The sequence below is a fragment of the Eptatretus burgeri genome, chromosome 4, assembly GCF_056783735.1.
Source record: "Eptatretus burgeri isolate ZD-2024b chromosome 4, Ebu_testis_v1, whole genome shotgun sequence".
Lineage (NCBI taxonomy): Eukaryota > Metazoa > Chordata > Myxini > Myxiniformes > Myxinidae > Eptatretus > Eptatretus burgeri.
The window spans coordinates 79,146,652-79,161,041 of record NC_140964.1 but is presented as its reverse complement, the minus strand read 5'-3'; the positions used below and the strand labels follow the sequence as shown (position 1 = coordinate 79,161,041).

At 45.8% G+C, this 14,390-nt stretch overlaps 2 protein-coding genes across 6 annotated transcripts in view; one reads left to right on the top strand and one right to left on the bottom strand.

Annotated features, from left to right (window-relative positions):
- The window catches only part of CFAP119 (cilia and flagella associated protein 119), a 52,013-nt gene extending 50,457 nt beyond the window's left edge, over positions 1-1,556 (bottom strand). For 2 of the 5 annotated variants that reach the window (XR_015057579.1, XR_015057578.1), the window contains exons 1-2: positions 1,196-1,295; positions 510-541 (exon numbers count right to left, since the gene is read on the bottom strand). Coding sequence is in view for 3 of the 5 variants with exons in the window: in XM_085878890.1 (XP_085735016.1) it covers positions 510-541; positions 1,196-1,348 (185 nt within the window). In the remaining 2 variants the exon portion in view is untranslated. Of the gene's footprint in view, positions 1-509; positions 542-1,195 lie in introns of all 5 variants that reach the window. The other 3 variants (XM_085878890.1, XM_085878892.1, XM_085878891.1) reach the window with 2 other exon arrangements.
- A 418-nt stretch (positions 1,557-1,974) lies between these two features.
- DDX54 (DEAD-box helicase 54) overlaps positions 1,975-14,390 on the top strand; it is a 66,101-nt gene continuing 53,685 nt past the window's right edge. The window contains exons 1-3 of the mRNA XM_085878885.1: positions 1,975-2,199; positions 2,301-2,424; positions 13,745-13,815. Coding sequence (XP_085735011.1) covers positions 2,059-2,199; positions 2,301-2,424; positions 13,745-13,815 — 336 coding nt within the window. The 5' untranslated portion in view covers positions 1,975-2,058. The remainder of the gene's footprint in view (positions 2,200-2,300; positions 2,425-13,744; positions 13,816-14,390) is intronic.

Below are 14,390 nucleotides of genomic sequence, written 5' to 3'. Positions count from 1 at the left end.
TCTTTGACTTCTGAAACAATCTACATCGTCAAATACCGCTCGTGAACCATCGTCGTCTTCAGACTTGTAAGGATTAAAAGTTATGGAGAAATGACTGTGTAGAACGAAGGAATATTCAAGTTGAAAATCTTGTTGGATTAATTAAAAGTCCCTGCAGTGTATAAAGAACACCTGCACGATACGGGGGCAGTAAAGTGATTTAGAGTGCTGCACATTGGGGATGCATTTGATTGGCAGGTGTTTTGGATTTCATTCCTGAATGCCAACATCCAAAGAAATCAGAACAATTGAAGGCCTGGTGTTGGCTTTAACGGTCAGTGTGGCTGGCTGAAGGGGCACTGCATCAGAAGCACAGCTGCGCCCCCGGAAAATGATGCAGCCACAGGCTGCATACGAATTAAATAAATCAGAACAATCGAAAACATCAACACGTGACTTGAGAAACTTGAATCGAAATTATTGGAAAATGGAGCTGTGAAAATAACCGTCAACATTAAGTACGTACTTACCAAAGGCACAACTTTGCTTTTCGCGTCATTTCCTGCATAAAATAAATGAATGAAAGAGGAATGAATAATTATCACCAAATACATCTATCTATAATTCCAGCAATCTCTGTGTGTCTGTCTGTCTGTCTGTCTGTCTGTCTGTGACCGCTGTTTCTCGACAACCACTGGTCTGACCTAATTGAAACTTGCCAGGTATATTGCTGGGGACCTGAGGATGTGCCTTTTCAAGGTTTGATATTAATCGGACAAGTGGTTCCCAAGTTATGGCCATTTATTTACCAAACCAATGACAAGACACGGTGCTATGACGTCACAATTGTTTTTTTTTTTGCACGCACGGGCACACATGTACGGGCCCGCACTAGTTTTAAAAATAATTAAAAAATACCATGTTGTTTTCAGTTTTTGATTTGAACAAAACGAATTAATTAGGTAATGGACCATTTATTTATTACGTACGCAAATATGGTAGAAATTTTGACCTCCACCCCCTCGCCTTCATTGCCATCGATTCTATATTCCGATAATTCCTCACAATTTTCAGTTTCGTTTCTTTCCTTCTTTTACACACATCGGTATTAATAAATGGTTGTTGAGGACGTGCATTTTACACAGCTTTCACGTAATTGACGGTTCCTAAAATAATTATCATCATGATTGTTGTTATTATTGATCAAAATCATTACCTTGGAATTCCAACGGCTGACCAAGATCCCGAGAAATACTTCATTGACGGAGGCGCCGAATGCCCCCCGTCGCCATGGCAACATAGTCTGTATCGAGATGAGACTCAAACTGTACTTTCCAATCCCTCGGGATGTCTCGGTCGGTTTCGTCATTATTTACATGTTTAAAAAAAAAACATACATTTACGTTTATAACATCAGTTTTCTCTGATTCTCTTCTCTTTTTCTTTCGGTTCCTTGATATTAATTCGAGCACTTCGACAATGGTGTGTTCTGTGACCAATCAACTTGTGGAGTGCTTGCCAAGCGGCTTAAGCATTCGAGCAAGCACTCCAACGAAACGGTTGCTCAGGAACGGCTGGCTTGCAGCTTGGCAAGCGATAGTCAAGCTGATTGGAAATGGGACACACCGACCTGCAGGCCGTTGTACAGATTTTAATTAATTTTATTTTATTGTCCTTCAATCATGAGGTGGAACACTATATTTATTTTCCTACAGCAAACGTATATTAATACGTCTGAAGCCGCTTCGAAAAAAACTTTGTGCTCTTTTGATGTTCAGAATATTTCACCTTCTCCACGGTTTATAAGCCATGACGATATAGTTGGTAGCAGTACTTCGACATTTAATCTTGTGCGTTTTTAAATTTTTTTATTTTTCATTCACTGATTATATATATAGAAATGTATATATATATAAATTATACTCATTATTTGTGTTTACCATGTATAGTTACTGAGGATCTGGAAATGAAAAAAAAAAACCTGAGGAAGGAAGTATTTTTTAAAAAAAATTCAACATGGCTGCGCCCTTGTGATCGTGGCGTGTTCTGTGTTGAAAACGTGCTCATCGATAAACGAATATGTTGCGGCAAAAACGCTTTGGAAAAAAGCTCAAGGGACGGCCACGGAAGCAGCGTTCTGATTCAGAGAGCGATGGCGAACCGGTGGGACAGCTGGAGAAAGACTGGGAACAGGCTGGAAGAGAAGACGACGCGATACAGGTCCCACGCACGTGAAGTGGAACCTCGTTTTCACACAAACATGCAGCCGTCATGTAAACCTTTTTCTTCACGTACGTGTTTTGTGTTCCTGTGTGTTTCAGACGGGTCTCGCACGAACTCTAACTTTTCCAAAGGCGGACGCCCCAGATGCGGAGATAAATACCCGTAAACTGGTCCAAGAACACAATCGAAAGAAGAAGAAATCTGGTGGATTCCAGTCGATGGGTACGGATGCCCGTTTGGAAGACTCGTTGTGTTGGAAGTTTTCAGTATCTTGTCATTTGCATATGAAGTAATTGAGCAATTGCAGTGGGGTTGCATCATTTCGGTTTTTATGGAAGAAGCTAAGTAGCAATTTGGGATAGACTGAGTACTGTATTTGTATGATTGTAAGAAGAGGGGGGAAGATGTGATGAGTTACCCCTCCCCCGTACTCACCAGGCAGGTGGAAGGGTTTTTGGGGGGAGATGGGGAAGGGAGGGTCTAGATTATCAGAATGGATGTCGAAAGAGCGAAGTGAGAATTATCTGATAACATTATAAAATTTAACACCACAAGGGAAGTAATGGTTGGGCAGAATAAAAGCAAAGTGCTGAAGAAGAAAGTTGTGAAACTTGCAAATAAAGTTCCACAATCAAAGAGAAGAGAAGGAAAAAATCTCAGGATGACGTTTGTTGAACAGTAATCTTTACTGAGGCTTGAGATGCTTTGCTAGTTTTTGTGGTAAATAATTTTATTGTGGAACAATGGCTTGTCTCCAAAGAACTGAGAAAGATTATGTCTTATACATATACAGTATATACTGTATATATATATGTATATGTATATATTGTTACGTCCACGGGTACCAAGACACGAGCTTGTCACTCGGGGATTAATCCCCAGTTGTCCTCGGTAGTGCTGGACCGCTCACAATTAACGTTGTGGTACGGTGGGTTGTTTTAGAACCAAGAACGCCACCCAGTCAATCACGAGTTCCAGTGTCCGTCGTCAAATTATTCCGTTTAACTAGAGGTCACGTGGCGACCTGAGCGGTGAGCGTGCCCTCGGCGAAAGCTCCAATGTTATCTCGATTATATTTTAATTAGGGTGGCCGAGTGTTTTAACCGTTGGTGCATGCCGACTATTTTTGATCAAATCTGTGGTAATTACCTCCCAGTCGAGGTTCTGAAGGACAAACACAGACAGGTTGGAAATCGACAAATGATTTATTAACAATAAAATTAATAAATGGAAAGAACTTTTTATTTTCTGAGGTAAATGAAAGAATAAATTTCAAAGCAAAATCAATCAAAATGCCAGGAAAGAGACAAAGAGCAGATGCTTATCGGGGGTTGACTTACAGCTAAACACAAACATGGGTACCCAACAGATCATTCAGGGGGAGGGAAAGAATCGTCTCGCTCACCAGAAAGTCATCTGTGAAGTGATAACATGCGTGTGTGCGTGTCACGTCCATCGCCAGCACCCAGCTTTGCCGTGCACTCTCTCGCGAACAGCCTTGAACACAGTTGAAGTCTGGAGGGCACTGAGATCATCTGTCGCGGTTTGAGACCCTGGTGTTGTTGGTGACCGACCCGTTCCCCACTTGTTGGTACTGGTCAGACACCCACACGCGCAACACACGCTCGCTTGCCCAAGCAGTGGGAAGGACGAATTGTCTCGTTGTTGGTGCTGGTCAGACACCCGCTTCTTGCTTGCTTCTCAAGCTTACTTCTCGTTCTCTTATTTCGCCCCGCTTTCTTTCGCCCCGCTTTCCCTCTCACTTTCCTCTCTCCCGCTTTTCTCCTCCTTCGTTTTTCTCCTCAGAACGTACCTCTCATTCGTTTTATATCTCCGGGCCGTCTTCACGGGTGCAGTCCGCCCAAGCTCACCCCGCACCACGTGCGCACTGTTACCATGACGACCCGTGCGCTCTCAAAAATGGTGGGTGTCGGAGCTCGCGAAAGATTTTTGCTGAGGAAGAATGGGGGCGGGCTTCAGAGCTCGTGAAAGAAATGTGTGTAAACGTGTCTGTCGTAAAAAAAAAAATAAAAAAGCTTCCCATAACAAAGGGTATCTATCCTTTACCCTTCTCAACGCATCGAATTTAAGGTCCCATTAGACATGGGGATGGGGCTAATCTGAACATGCATTAAAGGAAATAACTGTCTGAGGACCTGGATGTGTGGATGCATTCATCAGACCGGATTCTGAAATCAGTAATATTATATTGTTAAGAATCTGCCGCCCGCCCAGCGTGCGAACAGCCGCTTTCGCCAATGGCGGCCGTCTCGCCCACCGGACGGACTGAAATGAAAGCGAGGGAAAAACCTTCAGAGTGTAGGCTTTATTCCACTTGAATGAAGCCGCTTCTACGGGTACATCAGGGGATACAGGTGCAGCAAGGAGTACAAAAGTAGCAATGTATACATGTGCAGTAGATCACCGCAAAATAAATCAGCAATTAGCGCGGATTCCGGTATACTCTCAATTCTTACCATTCAACGAGCACCAAGTGGACTGCCGCCGTAAATGACAATGCCCCAGGGACAATCCCCCCGACCGCGCGGAATCTTGGCTTTATCTATCCCGTGCACGAGCCGCGCGACATGTGATCACGCGTCACGACCTTCAATTCACCACATTCTCCCCGTCTTTAAAATGTAACTAGAGGCCCAACTAACGCACCATGATTACTTCAGCGCTATAGGAGTATACATTTCAAGCAGCGCGAACTATTTAAACTACAGAAGCATACATGCCAAGCAGTGAGGATTATTTTGAGTTGTAGGAGCATGGTAATGAGCATCGATATATGATATGATGAGCATGAGCATCGAGGATGCCGATAATCCCCTTTACAGATCGAGTCGGCGAGGGGGTTTTATCCGTCGACCTCTCCGGGAGTAAATGGCGGTTTCACTTGAGGGAGGCTTCCGATCCTCTTGGGGAGCCTCGACTCGTGCCGGGGATGTCTCCTCGATTGTTCTCGGGTGGAACGCGGCAGCTCCGTCGCCACCATTCCCGGGTGGAGTTCCTGGGGGGGAAACACCTGGGGAGGGAATGTCAGAGGGAGGAGTGCCAGATGGTGGTGTACCTGCGGGAGGAACACCTGAGGGAGCCAAATGGCGAACCGACACAGTGGTCTCCCTGCCATCAGGAAGTCTGACATGAGCATACTCTGGATTAGCATCGATGAGTTCGACCTCCTCCACCATGGGTTCATACTTGCTTTGTCGTACCGGGCGCTTCATGAACACTGTTCCGGGATAGGTTAGCCAGTTGGGCGCCGTTTGGCCGTCAACATAACGTCGCTGGTGAGTAAACATTCGTTCGTGAGTAGCATTGGTGGACGTACAGAGCAAAGAGCGTATGGAATTCAGAGCGTCGAGAAGGGTAACCTCCCACCGCTCGGGGCCCAGTCCTCTCGATTTCAGCGCCAGGGTTACGGCTTTCCAAATGATTCCATGATATCGTTCCACCTGCCCATTACCCTGTGGGTTGTAACCCGTCTGTTTTAGGAACTGTTTTAGCCCGGCCGACATGAAACACGGCCCTCTGTCTGAATGTATGTACGAAGGTTTCTCAAACATAGCGAAGAGGTCAGACAGGCATTTCACGACAGTGCCCGAGGTCATATCCGAGCACGGAAATGCGAATGGGAACGTTGAGTATTCATCAACAACAGTGAGTATGTATCTGTTGTCTGTCTCAGTCGGCAGGGGCCCTTTGAAGTCGATATTTTGTCTCTCGAAGGGTGAAGTGGCTTTGATCAACCTGCCAGATGCCGTGCCATAGAATCTGGGTTTTAGTTCAGCACAAACAGGGCATGAAGCATTCATTTGTTTAATATCTTCGATAGAATAGGGAAGGTTTTGTCTGCGCACGAAATGTGCCATTCTGGTTACCCCCGGGTGCCACAGAGACTCATGGAGGTCTTGCAAAGCCCGACTGATGGCCGCCGAACAGTAGGCCCGAGAGAAGGTATCTGCAACAGGGTTTTCCCTCCCGGGCCGATAAACAATGTCGTAACTATAGCAAGCTAGGTCTATCCGCCATCTCATAATTTTCTCATTCTTAATTTTCCCGTTATTTTTCCCATCAAACATGAATGCAACGGATCGCTGGTCCGTGACGAGTGTGAAGTGGTTTCCCAGTAAATAATGTCTCCATTTACGCAGGGCTTCGACAATAGCGTACGCTTCCTTCTCTATTGCTGAGTGTCTCTGCTCGCTTCCAGAGAGGGTTCTCGAGAAGAACGCGACGGGTCGGCCGGACTGATTGAGCGTCGTGGCGATCGCGTGATTGGAAGCGTCCGTTTCCACTACGAACGGCACCGGGCTATCGATCGATAATACCACGGAATTACTGATATCATCTTTGAGGCTGTGGAAAGCTTTTACAACAGCGGCATCTGGTGGGAAGTTTTTGCAATGCACTAGGGGATGTATTTTCTTGGAGTATTGGGGGATCCATCTCGCGTAGTAAGCGAACATCCCGACCACCCGGCGCATTGTCTGCAGGTCGTGAGGTGGGGGTAGCTCACGAAGTGGGCGCAATCGTTCAGGATCGGGCTTAATCGTGCCGTCGGCAATTGTGTAGCCGAGAAGATTAATTGACCTTTCCGAGAATACGCATTTCTCGTAGTTGAGGGTCAGATTATATTTTCTAGCAATGCTCAAGAATCTGTCCAGATTCATATCATGTTCCCCCCGATCTTTACCGCACACCGTGACATTGTCCACGTAAACAAAAGTGTTTTTGAGGTTTTCATCCGAGATTATGTCGTCCATAACTCGTTGGAAGCAAGCTACTCCATTCGTGACACCGAACGGAATCCTCCTGAATTGATAGAGGCGTCTACCTGCCTGGAACGCGGTGTAAGGTTTGCCTTCCTCTCGGATGGGAATTTGATGATAGGCGCTTCGCAAATCGATGGTGCTGAATATTTTATAATTGGCCACGCATTTGACCATCTCATCTATGCGCGGCAATGGGTAGGCATCGAGTTGGGTGATGCGATTGACCGTTTGAGAGTAATCGACAAGCATTCGTTTCTTATGGTTCTGGCTGCTGGTCACCAACACCTGCGCGCGCCATGGCGAATCGCTCGGTTCTATAATACCTTCTTCCAGTAGTCGCTTGGTCTCAGAAGTGATGAAGTTCATATCGGCAGTGGTATATCGTCGCGATTTGATCGCTATCGGTTTACAGTCCGGCGACAAGTTAGCAAACAGCAGGGGGGACGATACCTCTGCGGTGGTCAGAGCATTTAGAATTAGATGAGGTTTGCTTCCTCCAAAGGGTATTTCGCCGCTCGTGTGCTGCTTGAGGACATTATGACCCAGAATTACGTCTGCGCATAAATCACGAAGCACCAGTACCCTTACATCCCGATGTGTGTACCCTTTTACATCCAATTCAACATTGCAGTACCCTCGTACGCGGGACTGTAGTGATGTGGAGGCCATGCATACCGTATTGTCTGTCGGGTGGATCTTCCATTTCCTGCCCTTCACTAGCGAGCTGTTGACGAAACTTTCAGAGCTACCGGTATCAATCAGAGCCTCAGCCATATGCCCGTTAATTCGTACGTTGATGATAACCTTGGATAGATTCCCCGGTGAAGCTGCAGTTAGTTTCTTTTGTGAGTAGAGGGCCGCAGAAGTGGGTTTATTTCTCCTAAGAGTAGATTTGCATACCCTGGCATAATGCCCTTTCTTGTCACAGTTCATGCATGTGGCATCCCTTGCAGGGCATTTGTTGCGGGGGTGTCTTTTGTACCCACAAAAGAAGTATTTACCAACCGAAGTAGTGGCTGAGGAGTTTGACGAGGTCTGGGTATCTGATTCCTCGGGTTTTCCTCCATCCTCAGTGTCGGAGGTGCCCTGGGGGGTTCCTTGAGTTTCCGCCGTAGCAGCGTTCATTCGCAGCATCGGTGTCCCATATGACTCAAATTGCTGCTGAGCCGTATCCATTGCTCGAGCCTGGTCAGCTACCTTTTCAAGAGTGGGTTGCGCTTTCTCCAGCAAGCGTTGCCGTATGGGGGCTGACCTGAGCCCTTGGATGAACGCTTCTCTGGTCGCTTCATCTCGGTGTTCCTCGGCGGTTACGGCCCGGAAACTGCAGTCTTTTCCAAACTGCCTCAGAGCTTGCAGGAACTGATCGATTGTCTCCCCGGCTGCTTGCTTGCGTGTGTTGAGAAGATGTCGTATGTACACCTCGTTCTTGCGCTTCACGTAGAGCGCCTGCAGCACGTCGATCGCTGCATCGTAGGTGTCACACTCCGAGAAGAGCCTGAATACACTGGGCGAGACATGATTCACAAGGGCGGCCAATTTGTCGGCTCCCTCTTCAATAATGGTCAGATAGTGTGAGAAGGAACGGAGCCAATGCGACCATTTCATTTCCGAGTCAGTCGCATTTGGGTCTGCGTCGAACCTCTCCGGTTTGTAGATCTTGTCCATCGTTGGTTGAGAGAGCTGAAGGGATCAAGTGGAATAAATTGAAATGAAAGCGAGAGAAAACCCTTCAGAGTGTAGGCTTTATTCCACTTGAATGAAGCCGCTTCTACGGGCACATCAGGGGATACAGGTGCAGCAAGGAGTACAAATGTAGCAATGTATACATGTGCAGTAGATCACCGCAAAATAAATCAGCAATTAGCGCGGATTCCGGTATACTCTCAATTCTTACCATTCAACGAGCACCAAGTGGACCGCCGCCGTAAATGACAATGCCCCAGGGACAATCCCCCCGACCGCGTGGAATCTTGGCTTTATCTATCCCGTGCACGAGCCGCGCGACTTGTGATCACGCGTCACGACCTTCAATTCACCACACGGCCAACTCAGTCACGACCTTCCGGAACAACGCCGGAAACCAGTCACGGGTGTGCTCCAAACGCACACCACGCCCTCGTCAACATTCTACCCGCGCGCGACAGGGTCAATCGCCGAATTATTGATATACCTAAGTATTCGCACGGGCAGACTACCGAGAGACCATACCTCAGCGAGGTCTGCTTAGACACGAACCGCTTAAGCGGTTCGTTCCGTTCTGGGATAACCTACGGTGTATTATCATGAGACCTCGCTGCACCCAATTCTTTTATTGGCTATTAAAAAGCCCGCTATTATTCCGAGAGCAAGATAGCAGTTCAATTGTGGAAAAAGGACACGACGAACGGGTTAACATTCACACAAGGACATTTATTTATAATGCACACGTAAACAGCGATGCAATGAATGGGGGAAGGGGACAAGACACGAGCAAGGTAAAAGCACTACAACCGTCTATGATTATTATTTACAAGCACTTACACAGTTCTACTTGCGGGACATGGCGCCACAACATTCACACAAAGAAACAGGGAAAAGACCACCCTCATAGACAAGGGGGTCAGACTGGACCCGTAGGCCTTTATTACGTGGGACTTGCCGGACCGAAGGAGTCCCACGAGACCGTTGCAGGTTACCTCCACCCTCGTGGTCCCTCGATGGGGCGACCCGCGACGCTCTTTCCCCACGGCAGCTAGCATAGCCGCGGTTGCGCCCAGGCCTTGCCAGGCGGCTGGGTGTCGGGCCTCAGCTGGCGACGCGCTGAGAGGAACAAACGGGTTTGGATGCTCTTTCAAAGTTGATGCTCTTTGTAAGAACCCATCCGTTCCTCCGTGACGCTCGGACTGTCCCGAAGAGCGATCACCTCATACCGTTTGGCGCTGGCTGGTGAGCCCTCTCCGGCTCTTCCCACACGAACGCGCAGATCTGCCTGGCACTTCAGGCTCAGCCATGCTCTTCGCCTCGCGCGTCCTCTGCTCCCCTGGACTTCACCCTGCCTGTGTTCTTCCGGCTCCAGACTCCTCCGACCGCCTCCAGACTCCACCGATGACTACCACACTTGAACTGGCGCTCCGTTTGGCCTTTTATAGAGTTGGCGAGACAAGATCTGACCGACCTCCACAGGCCCTGCCCCTTTTTCTCCTGTGATCCGATTTCCGAGGCGAAGCTTTTACAGAGCGGACATGCGTGAAATCACCGTTGCTTGCGCTTGCAACGAAACCCCCCGCGTCGGTTTGCAGAGATGCTGTTCTCTGGGGACTCGCTGTGGCTGGTACAAAGATGGCGTCGCTTCGGGGATGAAGGTGAGACAATGTTATTTGGGTGGGGGAGATGCGGTTTAGGAGATGGTGGGGAGATGTCGTTGTTATGAAGGCGGTGTGGAGAGGGTGGTTGGTGGTTAAGGCGATCGTGGTTGGTGTTGATCGTGGTTGTTGTGGTTGGTCCAAAATAATGAGAGCGAAAGAAAAACGGCTATCTGAAGATCACAGCCCTGGTGACATGAATAATTCCCATTAAGCAACGGTGGGGAAATCTAACTGAACACGGACTTATCGGCATAACTGAACTAAGGACCTATATGGTGTTCTGCGAATTTCCACAGCCGTAACACTACACACACACATCTCGTTTTTAGTTCGGTGAGCTTATGCGATTGAGCAGTGTCCGTAGGTGAGTGAGTGAGAGTGAGTCGGTCTGTCTGTCAACACTTCAGTCATTATCACTTTATCACACGATTTTGATGAAACTTGGCCACACGCTTCATATCTGATGCCTAACAAAGGTTTATTGACTGCATCAAAATCTGCCCTCATTAAGGGGGTCAAACGGGGTGGTTTTGACCTTTCAAAATAGGTATTTGCTCTCTTCTCCAAAACTATGTATAATTTTGATGAAACTTGACCACAACCTTCATCACCCCTGATGTACGAAAGTTTATCGACCACATCAAAATCTGCACTCATTTTGGGGTCTACGGCGGGGGTTTCTGTCCTCCCAAAATAAGTATTTGCTCTCTTCTCCGAAACTACACACACAATTTCAATGAGGGTTGACCACAACCTTCATTCATCACCTGTGATGTACTAAAGTTTGTTCACAGCATTAAAAAATAATCGGGGTCTAAGGGCGTCTGCAGGGGGTCTTAGTGACTGTTGCTCCTGATCCAGGTGAGCTTCAGGATGCGTGGTCCTTTTTTTTTTCTCATTTTCTGTTCCCAACGATACTATCACATAGACACTTCATTAATTGTGCAGTACCGTGGCTATTCTTATAAAATATAGTTTAAAGGATTGCTGTAACTTATGCTATTTTCACAACATCCTATATGCAACATAGTTCCCTTACCTAAAGTAAGAACCTGAACCTGTAAGCAATTAAATGGTTTCCCAACTCCACGGATCATCAGCTGGGCACCGTTCTTCCTCGAGGTTTCGATCATTTCAGCCCAGAACTTCTCCAAACGGTGGATCCACAACCTCGGTCATGGATCCACATCAGTAGATTACTTTCATCAGTAGATCCACAACCTCAGTTGCATCTCGGCACTCAATCAACCCATCAATGCAACATCACTAATCAGACTGAACTTGCAAGAGGATTTAACATATTATCAAATTGTTACAACTCCCATCACATATTCCATTATATGATGATATACACCCAGACCCCTACATTTGCGGTTCCAAGATTCGCGGGTTCCACGTATTCGCGGTTGACAATTTGCGACATGCTCTTACATTCGTGTGAAATTGCCCCACGTATTTGTGGGTTTTGCGGAGATTTTTTTTCCCCACGAGCCGTGAGCATAACACATTCTAAAACATATCTTCCATAAGCCACGCACAAAGCAGCTGGATGTACGTACGGTACAATACTGTATGTATGCAAAAAACATCTTCCACGAGCTGCGAACATGACCTGCTTCCTGTACGTGTAATGTAGCTTCGCAGGGTAAACATAGCTTCGCCACATAAACATAGTTTCGCAGGATGTCTCACCATGTGCACTTTAAACATACGGTACTGTATTGTAGCTTCGCGGCATAAACATAGTTTCACGGGATGTCTCACCAGTGTAACACGTCATTCTCCACGCCGCCATCCCCGTGAATTACTTGCAGAATGAAAACACTAGCAGCATCTATTGATGTATCCAGTAATTACCAGATCGTCACATACGGACATTACATAATGGAAACATTCAGCGCATCTTAGTGTAAATCATCATCTTGCTATGAGCAACACCATCAGTGCTGTTACATTTTAAAAACGTTCAGCATAATCTGCCTGCACATAGGAAATATGTAATGTACTATGAGTTAAAGAATGGAAACGTTCAGCATTAGTGTAATTAGCAGCCAGCTACATACGGACAAATTACATGATGACATAGCTCACCACATCTATTATCAGCTGCTGAATACAGCATCACCCGTAAAAATCCCCTGCAAACAATGCACAGACTACTCACCCTCCTGCAGTTGCACACAATGCACGTATCAAGCTCGTAGGGGAGCATGACCATGACGCGACCAAGGCATTCCCTGCAGAAGTCGCGAGCCTCATCGAGGAGAAGGGGTACCTGCCGGAGCAGGTCTTTAACGCTGATGAGACCGGCTTGTTTTAGAAAAAAATGCCGACAAGAACGTTCATCTCAGCACAAGAGCAAAGGGTTGAAAAGAGCACGCCGCGTGCGTCCTGTACAGCGTTGGGATTTAATGTGTGGTTCTACCATTCCCCCGACACTATTTTTGTAGCAGAGGGTTTTTCCATCGTGTGGTTGATGCTTCTTTTGGTCTCCATGAAGACATTCATACGTACTCTGCATGGCGGCCTCACTAATGGCAGAAAGGAAGAAAGAGATATAATCAGACCTAACTATAAGACCCACACAATGCACTTCGTCCCGTTTACCCATTAGATATGAGGGAAAGGTCTAACTGCACGTATATTTATGAAATAACTGTCTGGGGATCACTGTATGTTGGATGGCATTGCCTTGGAGGCATGCGGTTTCTAGAACCACAACAATATATATATATATATATATATATATATATATATATATATATATATATATATATATATATATATGCTATACATATACACATACATGAAGGTGGATACACACTCTGTATATTGGTGTAATGTGCTGTTAACACTGAATTAAGGCTTATGGAGAAGCTCATATGTAAATCACGTGCAGGACAAATATATTAGTAGACAACCGTGTATTTTTGCATTAATTATCAGAACACTTATGTATTATTGGATTTGAACCTGGGTTCCCTCTCATAATGAGCCATCGGTACAGATGGGGACACATCGGCCAACTCAAATATACTTGTTTTTTTCCTGTTAGTCATACCTATTATCACCAAATTTTTAAAATATGATCTCGTTGAAAGTGAAACTATAAATCTGTCAGTAGTGGTGTAGATCATTCACGATGTGATGATTCGAAGCCTTTTCAAGTTGCTTTCGTTGGTTGTAATTTCCTTTTGCAGGTTTTGGAATTTGGAATGGAGTCCTCCCAGGGCCTAAAGTATCCCCTTAATTTTCTCGGATCACGTTTTGAGTACCAAGTTGAAATGTTTTCATGTTCTCACATCACTGGACCGCAAACGGCCAAGGATTCTGATGACCACGTTGATGCTATAATTTAGTATAGTCTTTCTTTCATTGTATTTATCTTTATTCATTGTCTTCCTCTGTGTTTTGAAGGGCTTAGCTATCCAGTGTTTAAAGCAGTGATGCTCAGAGGTTACAAGATTCCAACTCCAATCCAGCGCAAGGTAAGCATTGTGAGGCAATCTGCTTACTGTTATAAACGTGCTGGCTTTTATTACCCTGTGCACCTAAAGCGAAAAGTGGGGTTAAGCAATTGGTTAATTTCTGTCTGTCCTTGAGTATGTTTGTCTGTATGTTGACAAACGTCATTTCATAATCGAGGAACAACTTGATTTCTATTGAATGTTATGTTTTGAACATGAATCAAAAAAGAAATCTGTAGTTTAACAATACTTTGGCTCTGAATTTGTCCCAATCACACATGTGCAAAAATGAGTTAGATGTTTTTTGTTTTTATTTTAACTCTGCCTGTCTGGCAGTCAAACAAAATTGAAAATTGTTCCAAATGGGAAAGTTACTCTTTTTAAGGACATCATAAAGGACACAAATGGCATGAAGAACAATTGTAAGGTGTTCGATAGAGTGGTGTAAAAGATGCTGCATCAACGGCGGTAAACTTCTGGAATTTGTTTTTTTTTTCTACAACCTTCAAAATATTTATTTTATTTCAATTGAGTTATATACTTGAACAATGTAGAACACACATCGCCTTCTTCGCACTTTCAAAACCCTTCCATTT